The sequence below is a fragment of the Phycodurus eques genome, chromosome 3, assembly GCF_024500275.1.
Source record: "Phycodurus eques isolate BA_2022a chromosome 3, UOR_Pequ_1.1, whole genome shotgun sequence".
NCBI lineage: Eukaryota > Metazoa > Chordata > Actinopteri > Syngnathiformes > Syngnathidae > Phycodurus > Phycodurus eques.
Genome location: NC_084527.1, coordinates 2,005,266 through 2,022,194, shown reverse-complemented (window position 1 = coordinate 2,022,194; position 16,929 = coordinate 2,005,266). Strand labels below are relative to the sequence as shown.

Below are 16,929 nucleotides of genomic sequence, written 5' to 3'. Positions count from 1 at the left end.
GGACTTCTTTCAAACTGATGTTTCTTTTTTTGCACTCCCAGAGAGCAGCGGTGTTACTGCAGTTGCTGTTGTTGTTTCGTTATTTTGCTGGTGATGCTACTATTTTTGAATAGACTTCAAAATTGGCCCTCCCTTTACTGCCGCCACGTTTAGCTGTTTGTCAGACCTCCTGCTCTCACACACTAGATTACAACCACATTTGCCTCTTAATAAGTTAAACTTCCAAACTGCAGGGGGAGAAAAAACAAAAACAAAACAAACACAAAAAACTCACTACATCCATCCATCCATTTTCTACCGCTTATCCGAGGTCGGGTCGCTTAGCTTTAGCAGGGACGCCCAGACTTCCCATCTCCCCAGCCACTTCATCCAGCTTTTCCGGGGGGATCCCGAGGCGTTCGCAGGCCAGCCGAGAGACGTCGCCTCTCCGGCGTGTCCTGGGTCGTCCCCGGGGTCTCCTCCCGGGTAGGACGTGCCCAGAACACCTCACAAACTCACTACGCACAGCTCTAATCTCAGGAATCTTTCAGTTGCTTCATAGTGAACGATAAGCAGCTATGAAATGCTAACTCAAAACTCGGAAGCAAGTCCATGTATTTTATATATTTAATACCTCAGCATTCAGTCTCAACCCAGAACAGAAGCTTCAAGTCTATTTATGGAAAGCAACCAAAGCTTGTGTGTGGTCTCCTTTTACTTAATCACGTGTTGATCTTCTACCGCTTTCCATCTGAAAGTAAAAAAATTAGTTAGGTTCAGCTACTCATCTCATTTTCCCCCGCCGGCAGCCCCGGGGAGTAATGATAGGAAGCAGGACTTGGCTGCGAGGTTGGGAAGCAGGATGGATGGAACTACTGCGGTCAGCATTGTGGCAATGAAGTCAGAGTCTGGCCCACATTAAAACCAAGCAGACGTATGCACTCAGACAGCAGCTCCACTGCAGCCAACATGTTTAGAACACATGAAAGTATTTTCCCTTCAGACTGCATCTCCTGTGGGCAAATGTTGGGCAAGTGCAAGTGGGATCACAACAGTGAGAGGATATCTTGTATCACGCTAGAGGTGGCCGTATAAGTCCACGTACACGGCTGGCTGTAAAGCTCGACGAGTGCCGCGAGCCCCTCGTGTATTTAGGGAGTCGCTCCCATATGTGTGCAAGAAATATTGTCAAGCTGGCTAAAGGGAATGCCGTCAAGGAGTATACCGCACACTGCGCTACTCGGTTTTTTTTGTTTTTTGTATTGCCCCACGGACAAGGCCGGTTGCTTTGAGGGCTTCCTTTATGCACCTTCTTGTTCCGATGCTGCAAATTGCAATGAGCTCACGCTCAATGGCGCTTTTGCCCTACAGTTTGGGCTCTAAGCATATCCTTATGAATGATGACTAAGGTGCAAGTCAGAGCATTAAAATGTAATTTACCTTTCATTATACATGATGAGTGTGTCAACTCTACGCTTGTGTATTTTGCCTCTGACCTACTTCTTGAGGTTTTTTACAGCTCACTGTTGCTATGGCAATGAGTAAATATTACCCAGCCATTCTTTTCATTTGTGCAGTAAAGAAAGAAAATGTGAGCATTTATTATCATATTATTTATTGGCTGGACAAGTGTATGAAGAGCGACATGTACATAATATGGCATCTGGAACTGTGCTCTAGTTTCATTCGTTTGTCTCCAGAGTGCATGCAGTGCTGACAAAGTATGTTCAGGTTCATATTTAACTTACTCAAGCACGTCGCCTTTGGTCACTGCAGGCACAGCCTGCCTGAATTGAAATTCTTGGTATGGTGTGAGCTCATCTTTCTGAGAATTCTGCTGGAGAAGTTGAGAACAAGCATATGGAAGGGCATCGCAATGTTGACGTACTCAAAGCTCACTCTGTGCCCAACGCTGCTGGAAAACCCGCCACTTAGGCACGACCAATTGGCCGTGGCGACGCTGCAGTTCTATCGGAATCACGACGTCGCTCTGTTACTCAATCCCCCCCGAAAACGAGTTAGACAGCCTTCCGCAACCGTGGCATTACTCAGAGTTGAGCTGCTATTTTCCAGTGACAACCCCGACAAAGAAAAAATGTCTTGGACACGTCTTCCATCTTCTTGGAAACAACTGACCTCATGTGCTGGTTCTCGGCCATACTGTCATGTCAATATTGCACCTTGGCCGATCTAACTGTGTTTCATGACAACACTAACAAAGCTTGTCAGTGCTTAGACTGAGAACTGCCACCCACATTCGCAGCGCTCCACCCAAAGTCACTCACAAACACACGAGCTTAACACTTACACAATGACCCACACTAAATAGCATTAACAGCTCCCCTTGGCCTGTTGGTGGCAGCACAACACGCCGAGATAACGACAAACATCTGTCTCGTTAGTCATTCAGAAAACCTGTGAACACATTAGCATTCATGAGAGCTCTTTCCAGCCATTTTGAAAAGTCTTCTTGAAAGGCTTTCGTAAGGACTTGATGGACATCTCTGCTTCTGTGGCTTCCAACGCTACGCTCTGTTGCAAAATGTGTCGCTAACTTTGTCTCCTCGCTGTCTGGAGGATGTCAGCAGGCTCACTGTCAACTTGTCAGAACAGTCGAGATGTCGAGAATGTCCGGTCAGCAGAGGTGTGGGACAGACGGTATACTATTTTACAAGATGACTTGAATGCGGAGTGATAGCATCAAAAATAAACACATTCAAGCCTAGTCAAAGAACCAAACGCACTGTGTGAGCTATCACCTTTCTTCTTCCATAGTATGGGTTATGTGACGTGTTAATTATTAATCAATCGCATGTTCTGATTTGCGGCACGGTGGACGACCGATTAGAGCGTCTGCCTCACAGTTCTGAGGACCGGGGTTCAATCCCCGGCCCCGCCTGTGTGGAGTTTGCATGTTCTCCCCGTGCCTGCGTGGCTTTTCTCCGGGTACTCCGGTTTCCTCCCACATCCCAAAAACATGCATGAATTGGAGACTCTAAATTGCCCGTAGGTGTGACTGTGAGTGCGAATGGTTGGTTGTCCATGCGCGCCCTGCGATTGGCTGGCGGCCAGTTCAGGGTGTACACCGCCTCTCAGCCAGGTTGACCCAAATTGTTCAGTGCTTGAAATGTTGTATATTTGCAGAATTGTTTTGTTTGCATGTTGAAGACGGATGGTTTTTCCAAGTAATAGGTGGTAACTTTGTGCTCATTAGTAACATCCTGACTGTGTAAAGCAGTAGGAGAGACGGTACTGGAAGCCATTGAACAGCCTCAAACATTCACGTTTTGTTTTATGGTAATGGCCTCCAGTTGGCCTTAAAGCATTACATATGCGACTGTGAATTTGTGAAGCTTTATCAAACTATCATGACACAACTTCATTCGAAGGCCTGCTGTTTTTGATGGAAAAGACAGTTGATTTTGTTGCACCTTTTTATTTTCCAGTTTCATTTATTGGCATTTTGATGGCCCAATGGGTTGTATTTACGCTTGCATGTGGTCTTATCTCTTGGGAACCCGTCTGATAAAGTTTTATTTAAACTACTGATGACTGGCTGATTAAATTAATGGCTACAATTCAGGCAGGCGTTAAAGGTGCAACACAAATTGTTTTAACTAGCTTCTTGTGTAGAATAAAGCGGATGGCTTTTTTTTTGTTTAGGAACTTGGTTATTGAGAATGTTTGACATGGAAAACACAATGATGCTGCGTTTACTGTGTACAGTGCCACTAAACAATTGTTTGAAAATGTATAAAATCAATTTCATTGCGCTAATACTAGTGGTATTATCATGTAATGGTGATCTTTAGGAGTAAGTAAAATAGAAGTTGCATAACGCTCTCAGCCAGTAACGTTGTGTTCAGGCACCAGTAAACATAGCGTCCAAGCTAATGACCACATCAGAAAAGCAGCAAAAAGCCAAACAACTCCAGGCAACACTCAACATTCAACAAACACTTAGCTCAGCTCGAGCTATCTCGATGTTCGCCTTTGCTCCTTTCCAGGAAATGACAAGCAACATTTTTTTTTTTTTTTAATGACCAACTGCATCAACATTCATCCATGGAACAGCAACGTGGCAAAAACCCGCTCATTCCATAAAAACTGGTTTTCTATGAATACCAGTGAGGATGCTGAACACGCCTCCTGCTGAGAGCAAGCCTTTTTTTTTTTTTTTTTGGTATCTTCAACTCCAAACAGTTACTGCATCCCGCAGCTCACATCTGATAGTGATGACAGCAAAGAGACACAGCAGCACTGAGCACAGATGATGATGATCCGTTCCAAACATTTCCTGAGCAATCTGACATCAGCTCCATCTGCTGAGAAGCTAAGGTATTACCTGAGCCAACTTCCCTTTTGCTTTTCAATTAAACACCAACTCAAAGAACACTCAAGAGAAGAGATAAAAATCAAGATTTAAAGAAAAAAACCAAGATTCATGAGGCATATTGCGCATCACTGGACATCTAGGTGATGATATTTGAAACGCAAGAAAAGAGTGAAATTTAATATACAGTACGATGGCTACGTTGACCGATATCTTGATGGTGTTGATGCAACCGTTTCAAAAGAAGGGACGGCAGACATCTTGTAGTGGAGCTGCCAGTTTGTCGCCACAGACTGATTTCCATCTCATTTTCCCCCAATAGTTCCTTGAGTGTTGCCTTTTTTCCACCTACAGTACTTCTTCAAACAGTTAGTGTTGCACAATATAAAGTAAGGTATTTTGCCTTTGAACAATAGATATAAAAAGTATTCACACCCCTTTACAAGTGTCAGTTGTTTTCTGATATAAAAAACGAGACCAAGATACATCATTTTAAAACTTTTTTCACCATTAGCGTGACCTATAACCCATCCATCCATCCAGTCTCCAATTCATGCATGTTTTTGGGATGTGGGAGGAAACCGGAGTGCCCGGAGAAAACCCACACAGGCACGGGGAGAACATGCAAACTCCACACAGGCGGGACCGGGATTTGAACCCTGGTCCTCAGAACTGTGAGGCTGACGCTCTAACCAGTCGTCCACCGTGCCCCCCCTATAACACTTTCAATTTAATTGTTAAAAAAATAAAATAAAATAAAAAACGAACAGGGAAGTAAAAATAATTGAGATAATGAACTTAGCACAAGTGTGCACACCCTCTCATAAATGGAGATTTGGATGTATTTAAAATGAACCAATCACATTCAAACGCATGTTAAATGGGAGTCCGCACACACCTTGCCCTCATTTTATAAGTCAATTGGCTTATCTCAAGCTCATAGTACAGTGGACCCCCGCATTGTCACCTATTTGCAGAATTTAAATTTTTTTTTCAATTTTGTTTTTTTTGGGGGGTGGGGCAACTACAAAAATGTTCATTGGCAGTTGTTCATCTCCACTTATTAAAGAATTTTGGGGGTTTAAATAATGAAAATAAAAAAATTCAACGCAATTATCTGCAGATATTTGCTATTTGCGGTCCCTATCCAATGCAAATGGCGGGCGTCCACTGTACACTTCTATCATGTCTTGCCTGTTTCAATTCAAATTCATTGTGTTGGTGTAAAATGGTAAAATCGTTAAAACCTGTCATTGTTGAAATACTTCAGGACTTAACTGTATGTAGATGGTTTATTACTGTCAGTGAGCCGTCTTGACTCAAACCCATCTGACGTTTTCAAAGCTATTGCGAAGTCTGTGCTAGCTGATTTTCAGCAAATAATCAATTGCTCACTTCAGTCAGGCAAGTTTCCTAAAGCTCTTAAAGTAGCTGCCATTAAGGCTCTGGTAAAAAAAATGTTAGCAAGGTATAGACCCATCTCAAAACGCCCTCTCATAGCCAAGATTGTTGAGTGAGTTATTTTTAATAAACTCAGCAATTTCTTGAACTTAAATGGACTTTTTGACAAATTTCAATCGGGGTTCCGAACTCATCACAGTACAGAATCTGCTCTTATCGAAGTGGTAAATGATATAGGGTTGAATACTGTGGGGTCCCTCAAGGGTCAATTCTTGGACCCCTCCTGTTCAGCCTGTATATGCTACCCTTGGGTCAAATTCTTCAGAAACTTTAATTTTGACAATCATTGCTATGCAGATGACACACAGTTATATCTAGCAGTGTCTCCAGATGACTACAGTTCAATTGAGGTGTTGTAAAACAGATAAATATCTGGATGAGCCCACATTTTCTTCAATTAAACCACAACAAAACTGAGATAATTGTTTTTGACAATAAAGAAAAAAGGATTGCTGTCAGCAAATACCTGGAGTCACTCTCTTTAAAAACCAAAGACCAAGTCCAAAACCTTGGAGTTCCGATAGATTCCGACCTGACTTTCAACAGTCATATCAAATCAATTACTAAAACTGCCTTCTACCATCTGAAGAACATATCCAGAGTGAAGGCTTGCACGTGTCAAGCAGACCAGGAGAATCTCATCGATGCTTTCATCTCAAGTAGACTTGGCTATTGTAATGGTCTTCTGACTGGACTCACTAAAAAGAGCATTAAACAGCTGCAGCTTATTCAGAATGCTGGAGCTCGGGTTCTGGCCAGAACAAAGAGGTCAGCACATATCACTCCAATTCCAAAGTCTTTACACTGGCTTCCAGTCAGCGTTGGAATAGATTTTAAAGTTCTGCTCCTGGTCTATAGATCACTCAATGCTTTAAGTCCTGAATACATGAAAGAAATGCTAATGAAATATAAACCCAGTAGGGCTCTGAGATCGACAGACTCAGGTCAAATAGTGGAGCACAGAGTCCAAAGCAAACATGGTGACGCAGCATTTAGCTATTATGCTGCACACAAATGGAAGAAGTTGCCAACAGAAGTGACGTCAGCCCCCAGGGGGGTTTTTAGAGCATTTCCACTTTTAACCAGAATCAGAATCAGAATCATCTTTATTTGCAAAGTATGTCCAAAACACACAAAGAATTTGTCTCCGGTAGTTGGAGCCGCTCTAGTACAACAGACAGTCAATTTACAGAACACTTTGGAGACATAAAGAAATGATATTTCCTGCACTGTACGCTGTTTTAATTGTATTTTTATTTGTTTTATTTGTTCTCTTTGTCTTAAATATTTATAAGCTGTTCTTTCTTTGTTTTTAAATGATTTTAATCATGTAAAGCACATTGAGTTACCTTGTGTATGAAATGCACTATATACATAAATGTGCTTTGCTTCGCTTACTATATAATAAACACAAGCATTCCCCCATATGTATAACCTTATCAGGTTCCTGTGCGTACAAAAAGCTCTTGGAATCCAGGTTTTCATGGAAATAGTTGTTTCCTTATGACTTTTCCAGATAGCAGTCGTTGACCCGGATATGATGGTTCTGCTGTGGAACACATACACAGTCTGCGGTTGACGTTATTCTTACCGCTCCTTTCCTTTTATTTGTAGCCAGCAGAAGCCGGAGCACCTTTGTGCTGGGACTCTGTTCTCAATCCACTAATACAAAGCTGAGTCTCGTCTGGATGCCTCAGCTCTTCATCTTCAACAAACACATTACTTAATGGTGACCAAAGATGTTTTTCCACATCAACTTTTTGTCTTAGAAACAGATGTCTGACCGAGTGTGTATTTGTTCAGAGCTCGTCATTGATGGGTTAATACGTATGTCACTTCTGAGCGCGAATGACAGCGCGAGAAACAGGTATTTGCCGCCATCAGCCAAAGAAAATCCAAAACATTGGTTCAATGCTTTTTCTCTGCTATTTACCAACGTTAATTAGCACAATGGCACGGGGATAACAGACAGCTTAAAAAATGTTCTTGTTTTATTTCTGCAATTACTCAACATACATACAAATTACAGTGAAATGTGTGTTTACCCTGTTTGAGTCGAGTCAACACTTATTTAGCTCTTTTTTTTCCATAGGCAAACATGGGTTGCAAATGACCTTTTTTCCTCTCCTTATGCGTCCAAAAATCTCAGATCAGCATTATGTATAATGTCATTAAGGCGAAGGAAGGCATGCCACTTGTAGCTGCACCACCCTCAACCCATAAGTGCAATACCACTACCTGAAAAGATTGCCTCACTGAAGTCCACTCGGATACATTCAGAAAGGCACTTTTAAACATATTCACATTGAAAAAAATGCAAACAATAGAAATAAAACTACATCGATGAAGAGCCACCACACACTGTGACACTTTAGAGAGTGTAGGTAGCTCAAGAAGTCTCTCTCTCTCTTTTTTTTTTGGAAAGAAATGGACAATTAATAATCTAAATATTGTCCAATGTCATTAATGGTGAAAATAAAAACAGGCTTTGTGAAAGATTATGCTACTTATGCATTTTTATATATTCACCCTAATTAGACCTTAACAGTAACCGTACCAACGGACGTTGACTCACGTAAATAGCAGACAAGTTTCTGATGCTTTCTGATCAATAGTAACTAATATTATTGGTTTAATGGTTGATGCATTGCGCTTTTCATTTCGCAGGGAAAGTACACTTTTACTTTTCTTTGGTCAGGCCTATCGACGACAACAACGTTTAGTTCTTCTTCACGATGTTTCAGTCATAGGTTTTTTTCGTGTCTTTGTCAGTCACAGATACTTCCAAATCTTCTCTGACTGACGGTGTCCTCTTTATCATATTGCTTACTGTATGTTGAAGTGTCTTTGGAAGGGCATAATGCGCCTGAAGCTCAGGTTGCAGGGGCATTGCCTTCGGTTTAAAAGTATCTCGCGATCTTTTAGGGGCAAAGTCACCTGTGAAGCGGTAGATGCTCAGTAGGGAAATGCTGAGATGGCGATGTAGATGATGAAAATGCTCTGGTAGGTCACACGGCCCTGCTGCGAAAGGGTGGAGGCCCGCACCTTGAGCCGCACCAGTTCCGGTGTGTCGAGAAGCCGCAGCGTGTAGATGATCCCCCGGCCCGCTTCGTCCCGGATGCCAAACGCCCGGCCCAGCTGACCCTTCTCGGATTCTTGGTCTACTATGGTAAATGTTGTGCGTTCTTGCAGGATGCCAGACTCTGAGAAAGCGGATAGCCGTACTACGTTGTGATTGGCTGATATGCCGGAGGGAAGCGTGAGGAGTTTGTACTGCAGGAGCATCGGCGAGCCTCCAGTGGCACAATCTAGAGCGCACGGCTTGTAGCATGTCCTTTGAAAGAGTCAGAGGAGGGAGATGTCAATGCACTTGAATGCTTTTGCAATGAATTCTCCATTATATATAATATATGATCAAAAAATATCTGTTTTTATTGGATTTACCCTGGGCTTCTTCCACGCTGGAAAGATGCAGGACAGGGAGTGTCCAGGCACCGGTATCCTCCTCTGGTGTTAAAACACATGTGATTGTGGCCACACTGAATCCCTTGCTCTAAGCACTCGTCAGTGTCTACATTGAGGAAGGGAACTTGTAGTAATTGTGAAGACAAATGATACATGATTGCAAATTGATTTTCTGGTACCTTTACAGTTCCTTCCGTTGGGTAGCAGCTGGTAGCCTGGTGGACATAGACAGTGGAAACTGCCAAGAGTGTTTCGACACTCATGTTGGCAGGGCTTCCTGAGCAGACATTCATCCACATCTAAACAAATAACAATACAGTATAGTGAGAAATATGTGAGTGGAGAGCGAAGCCCGAGTATTTCATGTTGGTTTTGATTCACCGTGTTAACTTTCTTGTTCGGGGTAGTTCGTATTTGGGATTAAAGCGAATAGTCGACAAGTCAACTTCACTTCTGTGCGTGTAAGTTTAAGGCTTCAATTCAACTAAGAGTTACTGTGCAATAAACCCCCATCAAATTAGTCAAGGGTGCAGGCAGCCTTTGATCCATGCTTACCGACACATTTGCCGTCTCTGCCGGTGTATCCTACAGGGCAGCTCTGCCTGGTAATACGAGACAACCCGTGAGGGCGGGACAAAATTGGCCTGCCGAGGGATGACACCAGCTGCGGCCGAAGTCTCGCCCTGACTCTGGTTCCGTTAGTGAAGATCTGTCCTCTCTCCAGCCCTGCGCAAGAGCGTCCATCCCCAAGCAGCACAGTTCCAGGTGGACACTGGCACCTGAAGCTGCCAGGCACATTGCGGCACTGATAGACACACGGGCTTGGTGTCTGCAGGCATTCGTCAACATCTAAATGTGCACAGCAGAATCATGAATAAAAAGACATGGCACTCAATTTGTGTCTAATTTGAAAGAGATATAAAAATGTCCTACCCAGACATGGCAGACCAACTCCTTGAGATCGGTAACCTCTTGGACATAGACAGCCATAACCGCCGACTGCGTTCTGACAGATCTGAGAGTAGCGACACATGTGACTTCCGTCCTGACACTCGTCAATATCTGAAAAACAACCGAGAAAAGGTCCATCAGTTTCCTAAAAACACGACAGGTCAAGAGTATTAAAACACACCTCTCGAAGTACAGACTGAGTTGGGTGCAGTTTGCAGTTATTGGGGCTTTTCCAAAATTCCAGAATTACTGACCACCACCAAAATCTGGTCACCTGCAGAGTGACAGTACCTAAATGGAGGACCTAGACTCAGTGTCGTCTCTTGATTGGTCAACAGAATTATGAAACTTGGGTGCAACGGTGGGAGACGAAGAGGACTACTCATTTTAATTGCTCAGGCAGTAGTGTAGTCTTGTCCCAACACGAAGGTTGTGGGTTCGACCCTCAGCCCTTGTGACCATGTCAAGTGCGCTTGAGCAAGATACGGACCTGATGCTGCGTCATCACTATGTCAATGAGGAGACAGCGTTAAAGCGCTTTGAGTACCTTGAAGATAGAAAAGCACTATACAAGTGAAAGCCCATTTACCAAAACATCCACTTTTAAAATACTGTGAATGATGACAACGTACACCACTGTACAGTGTTGCGTTCATTTTTAGTTACGTTGTGTTGTGCAAATATAACGTCTCACTATTTCCAATTTCCAATTCCAATGAAGTTGGGACGTTGTGTGAAATGTACATAAAAACAGACTACAATGATTTGCAAATCCTTTTCAACCTATATTCCCTCGCATACGCTACAAAGACAAGGTATTTAATGTTCAAATTATAGTTGTTTTTTTTTTTTGTAAATCTTCGCTCATCTGAATCTGCAACCCTAACCCAAAGAGCTGGCATGATTACCGCTGTGTTACATCACCTTTCCTTTAAACAGCACTCAATGCGCGTTTCGCAACTGAGGACACTATTGTTGTTCTTTCCCGTTCTTGCTTGATGTGCAGCTTCAGTTCAAAATGACTGAATATTTGCCCAAAAAAAAAAAGATTTGTTTGAACAGTCAATATCTGGTCTTCTTAGTGTATTCAATTGAATATGGGTTGGAAAGGATTTGCAAAACATTGTACTCTGTTCTATTTTCATTTTTTAGCCTTTCACAGCGTCATTGGAATCGGGGTTTGTACAAAGCTGATGCAAACTATCGCCATGCTGGCTACTCCCTCCCGAGGTGTAAACAAAAGCCGGATCGGGGTTTACGATTCCAAATGCAGCGTGGCGAGCTGAACTAAACTGTACCACTTGTTTAAAATGTGGCTTTATATTTAGTCTGTTCGTACTCCTGTTGAGTATCTTTCTGTGGAATCTTTGCAACAAATTATAGCATTTAAGAACGCTCTTGCTGACTTTATGGAGGGAAACCAATGGCGTCATGCTGCCTCTAAGCAATGGAGCAGATTTCCTGTGAAATCGGACTCTGTTACACAATGTGAAACGCAGTGCCAACGGGCTCATACTCATCTCTACCCACTCAAGAAAGAAAGTGTTTCTAAAATTTCCTGGAGCGTTCAACGATAATATTGCATAATCTAACCTCTGCGGAGTAGAAAACTGGAATGGCTGTAGAAATTCTCGAAAATGAATGAAGTGAGGAAGAACAGACACTAACCCACGCACGCTCCGTTCTCGGCTTTGGTCATGCCAGCAGAACAGCTGTCGAAACACTGGTACCCTCCGTCAGTGTTGTGACACTGCTGGTGAGCTGGGCACACATTCCTCATGCACTCATTGATGTCTGTACAAAAACAAAAACGATAAAAAAAAGGTTTGTTACGTCATCAGTCAAGTTAAATTCCAGTATCCAGTACCTGTGGTACAAAAGAACCGCTGATTTGTTTAGATGACTGACCGATGCATTGGTGTCCTGACAGCTGGTATCCAGGATGGCAGATGCAGCGGAAGGAGCCCAGAGTGTTGAGACACTGATGTTGACACGGTGAAAGGGTAGACTCACGGCACTCGTCCACATCTGAAGCACAAAGTCAGGCGTCCATATTCGTCAGCCTGCTTGCAATGTCCATCATGCAGGTTAGGGTTCACAATCACACTGCTTGAATTTTTGGCTCAAAAGTTATTGAATCAATTTCACGACACTGAATCACGGTGGGCGGCTGGTTCGCACATCTGCCTCACAGTTCCGAGGACCGGGGGTTCAATCCCCGGCCCCGCCTGTGTGGAGTTTGCATGTTCTCCCCGTGCCTGCGTGGGTTTTCCCCGGGCACTCCGGTTTCCTCCCACATCCCAAAAACATGCATGCGACGTTCATTGAAGACTCTAAATTGCTCATAGGTGTGAATGGTTGTTTGTCTATGTGTGCCCTACGATTGGCTGGCGACCGGTTCGGGGTGTACCCCGCCTCTCGCCCGGAGATAGCTGGGATAGGCTCCAGCACGCCTGCGACCCTCGTGAGGATGAGCGGAACGGAAGATAAATGAATGAATGAATGAATGAATGAATGAATCGTGTCTTTTTAAATGAACCGATATCATCCGTGAATCGAATCGGTCACGACGAATCATAATATGAATCGCATGATTAAAACGAATCGTTACACTCACAAACTGAATGATAAATGACAGCTCTTTGAAATACTGCTTTGTGGGTTTTGTCCAGGTACTCCAGCTTCTTGCCACATCCCCAAAAACGTGCGCGTCGGGTTCATCTAAGACGGTAAATTGTCCGGAGGTGTGAATATGAATGCTTGTCTGCGTGCCCTGAGATTGGCTGGCGACCACTCCAAGGCTGCACCTGGCTTCTTGCCTCAGTTCATACGTCCAATGAAACGATGGATGAAATAGCGAACATGGTTGAAATGTGACTTGCCTTCGCAGCTGTTTCCTGTAATGCTGGGCTTAAATCCTGCTCCACACTTGGCTTGACAGCGGTAAGTGCCCAATGTGTTGACACACTGCTCGTTGTAGTGGCACATGTGTGAGCCCTGGGCACACTCGTCAATATCTGTTGGGTTCAGTTGATGAATAAGCACAGCAATTTTCACATGTATGATACAAAATGCAAAAAAAAAAAGATAAATAAATAAATAAACTTTTAAATCATGTGTGCCTGTTTCACCATGGCATGTGTTGGTCTCCGTGGAGATGGTGAAGCCGGAAGGGCAGACACAAGAAAATCCTCCCATGATGTTGTTACATGAGTGAGAGCAGGGAGACTGAAGGGCACATTCGTCTTCATCTAATCATAACCACACATTGAATTACAATAATAAAGTGGCACAATGGCATATATTTCATGTTAAATATTGCCAAACCATAAAGGAGGCAGAGGCCACCCACCAGCACAGTATGAGGTTGTGTCGAGGACAAAACCTTTAGGACAAGTTTCTTCATGACCATCTGCAAACAGAACCGTTTAGCGTGAAAACCTTTTTACGCTGCTTTGTTCTTGAACTTTTCTCCCCCATAATAATTTCCTCTGACCTGGTATGAGAAGGCCGGCAGTGAAGTGGAAGTCCAGCGTAAGACTCAGCATATTGTAGACACTGTTGATTCCAGAAACCTTCAACAGCTGGAGCAGAGGGCCCTGGCGGTTGTCCTCACCCTCGTAAATAATGGTGTGATTGCAGCGCAGCACCATGGGGGTGCCCCCCCTCTGGTGGCTCTGTGATGACCATGAGTACATCTGCCCTGGGCCTGTCTGCACGTAGGACTCGTCAAACTCCTACGGGACACAAAATTCAATTGCAGACATTGAGAAAACTGCTGAAAATCCTCAGATAACAAGGAGCGCTCTCAACACACCTGCAGGCTCAGAAGTGAAGTTGTCAACGAAGGAGGTACAAATCCACTGATTACAATATCAATCAGTAAAACTCCCTCAGAGTCCAAACCTCTGGCCACATGAGTGAGACGAAGGACCTCCCCTGTTTAAAGGAATGCCAAACGATATTATCCCACGTTTACATTGCACATCCCGTTTTGAATCTCATTCCTTCAAAGACACTCCTGAATATCAGCACTAGTTGATGACGCCATCTTCTGGTTGTTTTTGCGAACATCATGACGTAGACGTCATTAAGAAAACAGATGCTAAATTACCTTTAAATAGCATCAAGATTGTTCGTATTATTATAAGACAGTGATTTCTGTTTGTGTGTGCATGTGTGTGTGTGTGTGTGTGTGTGTGTGTGTGTGTGTGGAGGGTGATCCAGAACAAACCTGTGTCAAATTCCATTCGGGACTCCTGCCTGAACTGGCCGTGTGTGAAGGAGTAGCCGTTCCTGGTGCGCTCACTCTGCAGCACAGTGGTCCAGTAGATGGGTGCAAAAACAGACACCAGCACCCGCAGCAAGGGACCTGGTCACATCACCATCAATCAACTGGATTACAGCGAGAGTAAAATGTCCACTAAAACGTAGGAGCACCATGGTCCACAAAACCAAGCAAACCAAAAAGATGTCCCTTCTCGTGCCACGGCTGTATGATATGCTACTCCTTGAATTGTTTGTATTTGTTGTGACCACTAACCCACGCTTGGCGGAATGTTGCCAAGACGGGCCTGCAAAGTGCTGCTGCCTCCCTCTTCATCATCTGTGATGTTCGCTTCGAGGAAGGACACTCCGAACTCCCTCTCATTGACCGTGCCTATCAGGCTCCCTCTGGTTGTGCGAGGGGCTTCACCTTTCATCGGAAAAGAAAGAAAGAAAGAAAGAAAGAAAGAAAGAAAACCATGACAGATGCATCAGGTACAGTACTCTATTGGTATGCTCGGATAACGAGAGTCAGCGGAACCTAACAAATGTCCTAATGTGTCCGCTGTATACATCCCATGCACAGATCCACACACTAATTGACAAGTGAAATTCAGCGAAATGTCACCTCCACGAGTCTAAATACAATTAACAATAACTTGCCCCGTGGGCGTCGTGGTAACACAACTCGCAGTAGAGGGTTGCTTCGTGAGCGGTGGCTCGTTTGCGTGAGACGCACGACCTATCGCCTCATGCATCTTTACAAAGCGTTAAAAAAAAAAAGTGCTTTATTTCCCTTGTTTTTTACACATTGACCGGTCTCCCTGGACAGTATATTGAATAATTTATAGATTGGCTTTTCTAACTTGTTAATTGTATCTCCACTGTATACACAGCAGGTAAAGATCGTATTTCAGTTATACCTGGACAAAGACCAGCTTGACATTTCCTTGAGTCGATGCTTGGCCCGCTGCATGATCGTCCACCATTAGCTGGTTCGGGGTTGTTGCAAAGCCGAACACGCTCTTGGAAGCCTTGGCCGCATAAACTACTACAAGGACCCCAGTCCTTCCAGTTGGAGTAGCCTCCATTAACTGAGACGTAGAGACAAAACGATTGATGTCATTAGCGGATATTTTTTTCAATAAAATGTGGTGACAACAGTTTCAGTAACAAAGTCTGTGAGGGTCCGTGGAAAGGAATTTACTTTGACAGAGAGGCTATGCTGTGTGACACGTCCAAGTGCCGCCCCTTCATTAAACACTTTAATTAGAAACTCAAACCTCACTTTGAACCTTGAGAGTTATGGTCCGCTCAGCTGAGCCAGCTTCACTCTCAGCCACGCACTCATAATCGCCTTCATCTGCAGCCTGTAGATTGAAATGGCAGACAGGAATTGTTTGATGTGATTGGCAATGCTATGAAAATCCTTGCTCTCATTTAAGAAAAACAAAAACAAAAACAAACAAAAAACATCATGACCAAAATAAGACTTTATAGACCCACCCATGAATCTAAAAGAGTTATTCTAATAAATAATTAATTATTTTAACATTTGTAAGGAGGCGGCAGGGTGGCCGACTGGTGAGAGCGTCAGCCTCACAGTTCTGAGGACCCGGGTTCAATCCCCGGCCCCGCCTGTGTGGAGTTTGCATGTTCTCCCCGTGCCTGCGTGGGTTTTCTCCGGTAACTCCGGTTTCCTCCCACATCCCAAAAACATGCATTCATTGGACATTCTAAATTGCCCGTAGGTGTGACTGTGAGTGTGAATGGTTGTTTGTTTGTATGTATCTGCACCATTTGCACAATCTGCACCATTTGCACAATTGTCACTGTTCCAGATTATTGCACTACAAGTCACTTGAAACGGGTTACATTTTCTTGAAGACTCTGTACCAGATTATCGCTCCATTAGTCATTTCAAACTGCTCTTAATTGCGCAATTATCATTGTATCAGCATTACCACATTACCGGTAACCATTTGTTGCTCAGTGACTCTCCGTATTGTGTTTTATACTCAGAGTCTCTCTGAAATGTGTTTTCATGTTTTAATGTCTCCAAAGTATTTTTATGTCAAAATAGCTGTATGTTGTCGTACTAGAGGGGCTCCAACTACCGGAGACAAATTCCTCGTGTGTTTTTGACATACTTGGCAAATAATGATGATTGTGATTCTGAGTCTAATGTATTCTTATATTGTTCCGTAACTCTGGTGTAACTTCTCTGAGATGTCTCGCCTTGCTAAAAGTAGCAAGCCATTGTTTGTCTTATCTGAAGACATTCTCAAGTGGGCTACAACAGCTTGCTGGGAAGCTGGTGGGGATGTCCTGATTATGGAAATTTACTGAATCTGACAGAAAAACCTTCCCCCCCCACCCGGAGATTTCGGCTTCAGAGAGAGATAATGTGTGGGGGCTTGCAAAGAGCACGAGGACAGACGGCCATCTCCTGCTGTCCCTCATCCCCCTTTTTG

At 43.7% G+C, this 16,929-nt stretch overlaps 1 protein-coding gene across 1 annotated transcript in view; it reads right to left on the bottom strand.

Annotated features, from left to right (window-relative positions):
- Window positions 1-6,926: 6,926 nt before the first annotated feature.
- hmcn2 (hemicentin 2) overlaps window positions 6,927-16,929 on the bottom strand; it is a 52,710-nt gene continuing 42,707 nt past the window's right edge. Inside the window, 16 exon segments of the mRNA XM_061671374.1 lie at window positions 6,927-9,107; window positions 9,218-9,344; window positions 9,418-9,537; window positions 9,794-10,087; window positions 10,172-10,300; window positions 11,858-11,983; window positions 12,098-12,217; window positions 13,072-13,206; window positions 13,321-13,440; window positions 13,542-13,601; window positions 13,686-13,926; window positions 14,007-14,128; window positions 14,424-14,561; window positions 14,733-14,885; window positions 15,379-15,549; window positions 15,744-15,825. Coding sequence (XP_061527358.1) covers window positions 8,729-9,107; window positions 9,218-9,344; window positions 9,418-9,537; window positions 9,794-10,087; window positions 10,172-10,300; window positions 11,858-11,983; window positions 12,098-12,217; window positions 13,072-13,206; window positions 13,321-13,440; window positions 13,542-13,601; window positions 13,686-13,926; window positions 14,007-14,128; window positions 14,424-14,561; window positions 14,733-14,885; window positions 15,379-15,549; window positions 15,744-15,825 — 2,517 coding nt within the window. The 3' untranslated portion in view covers window positions 6,927-8,728.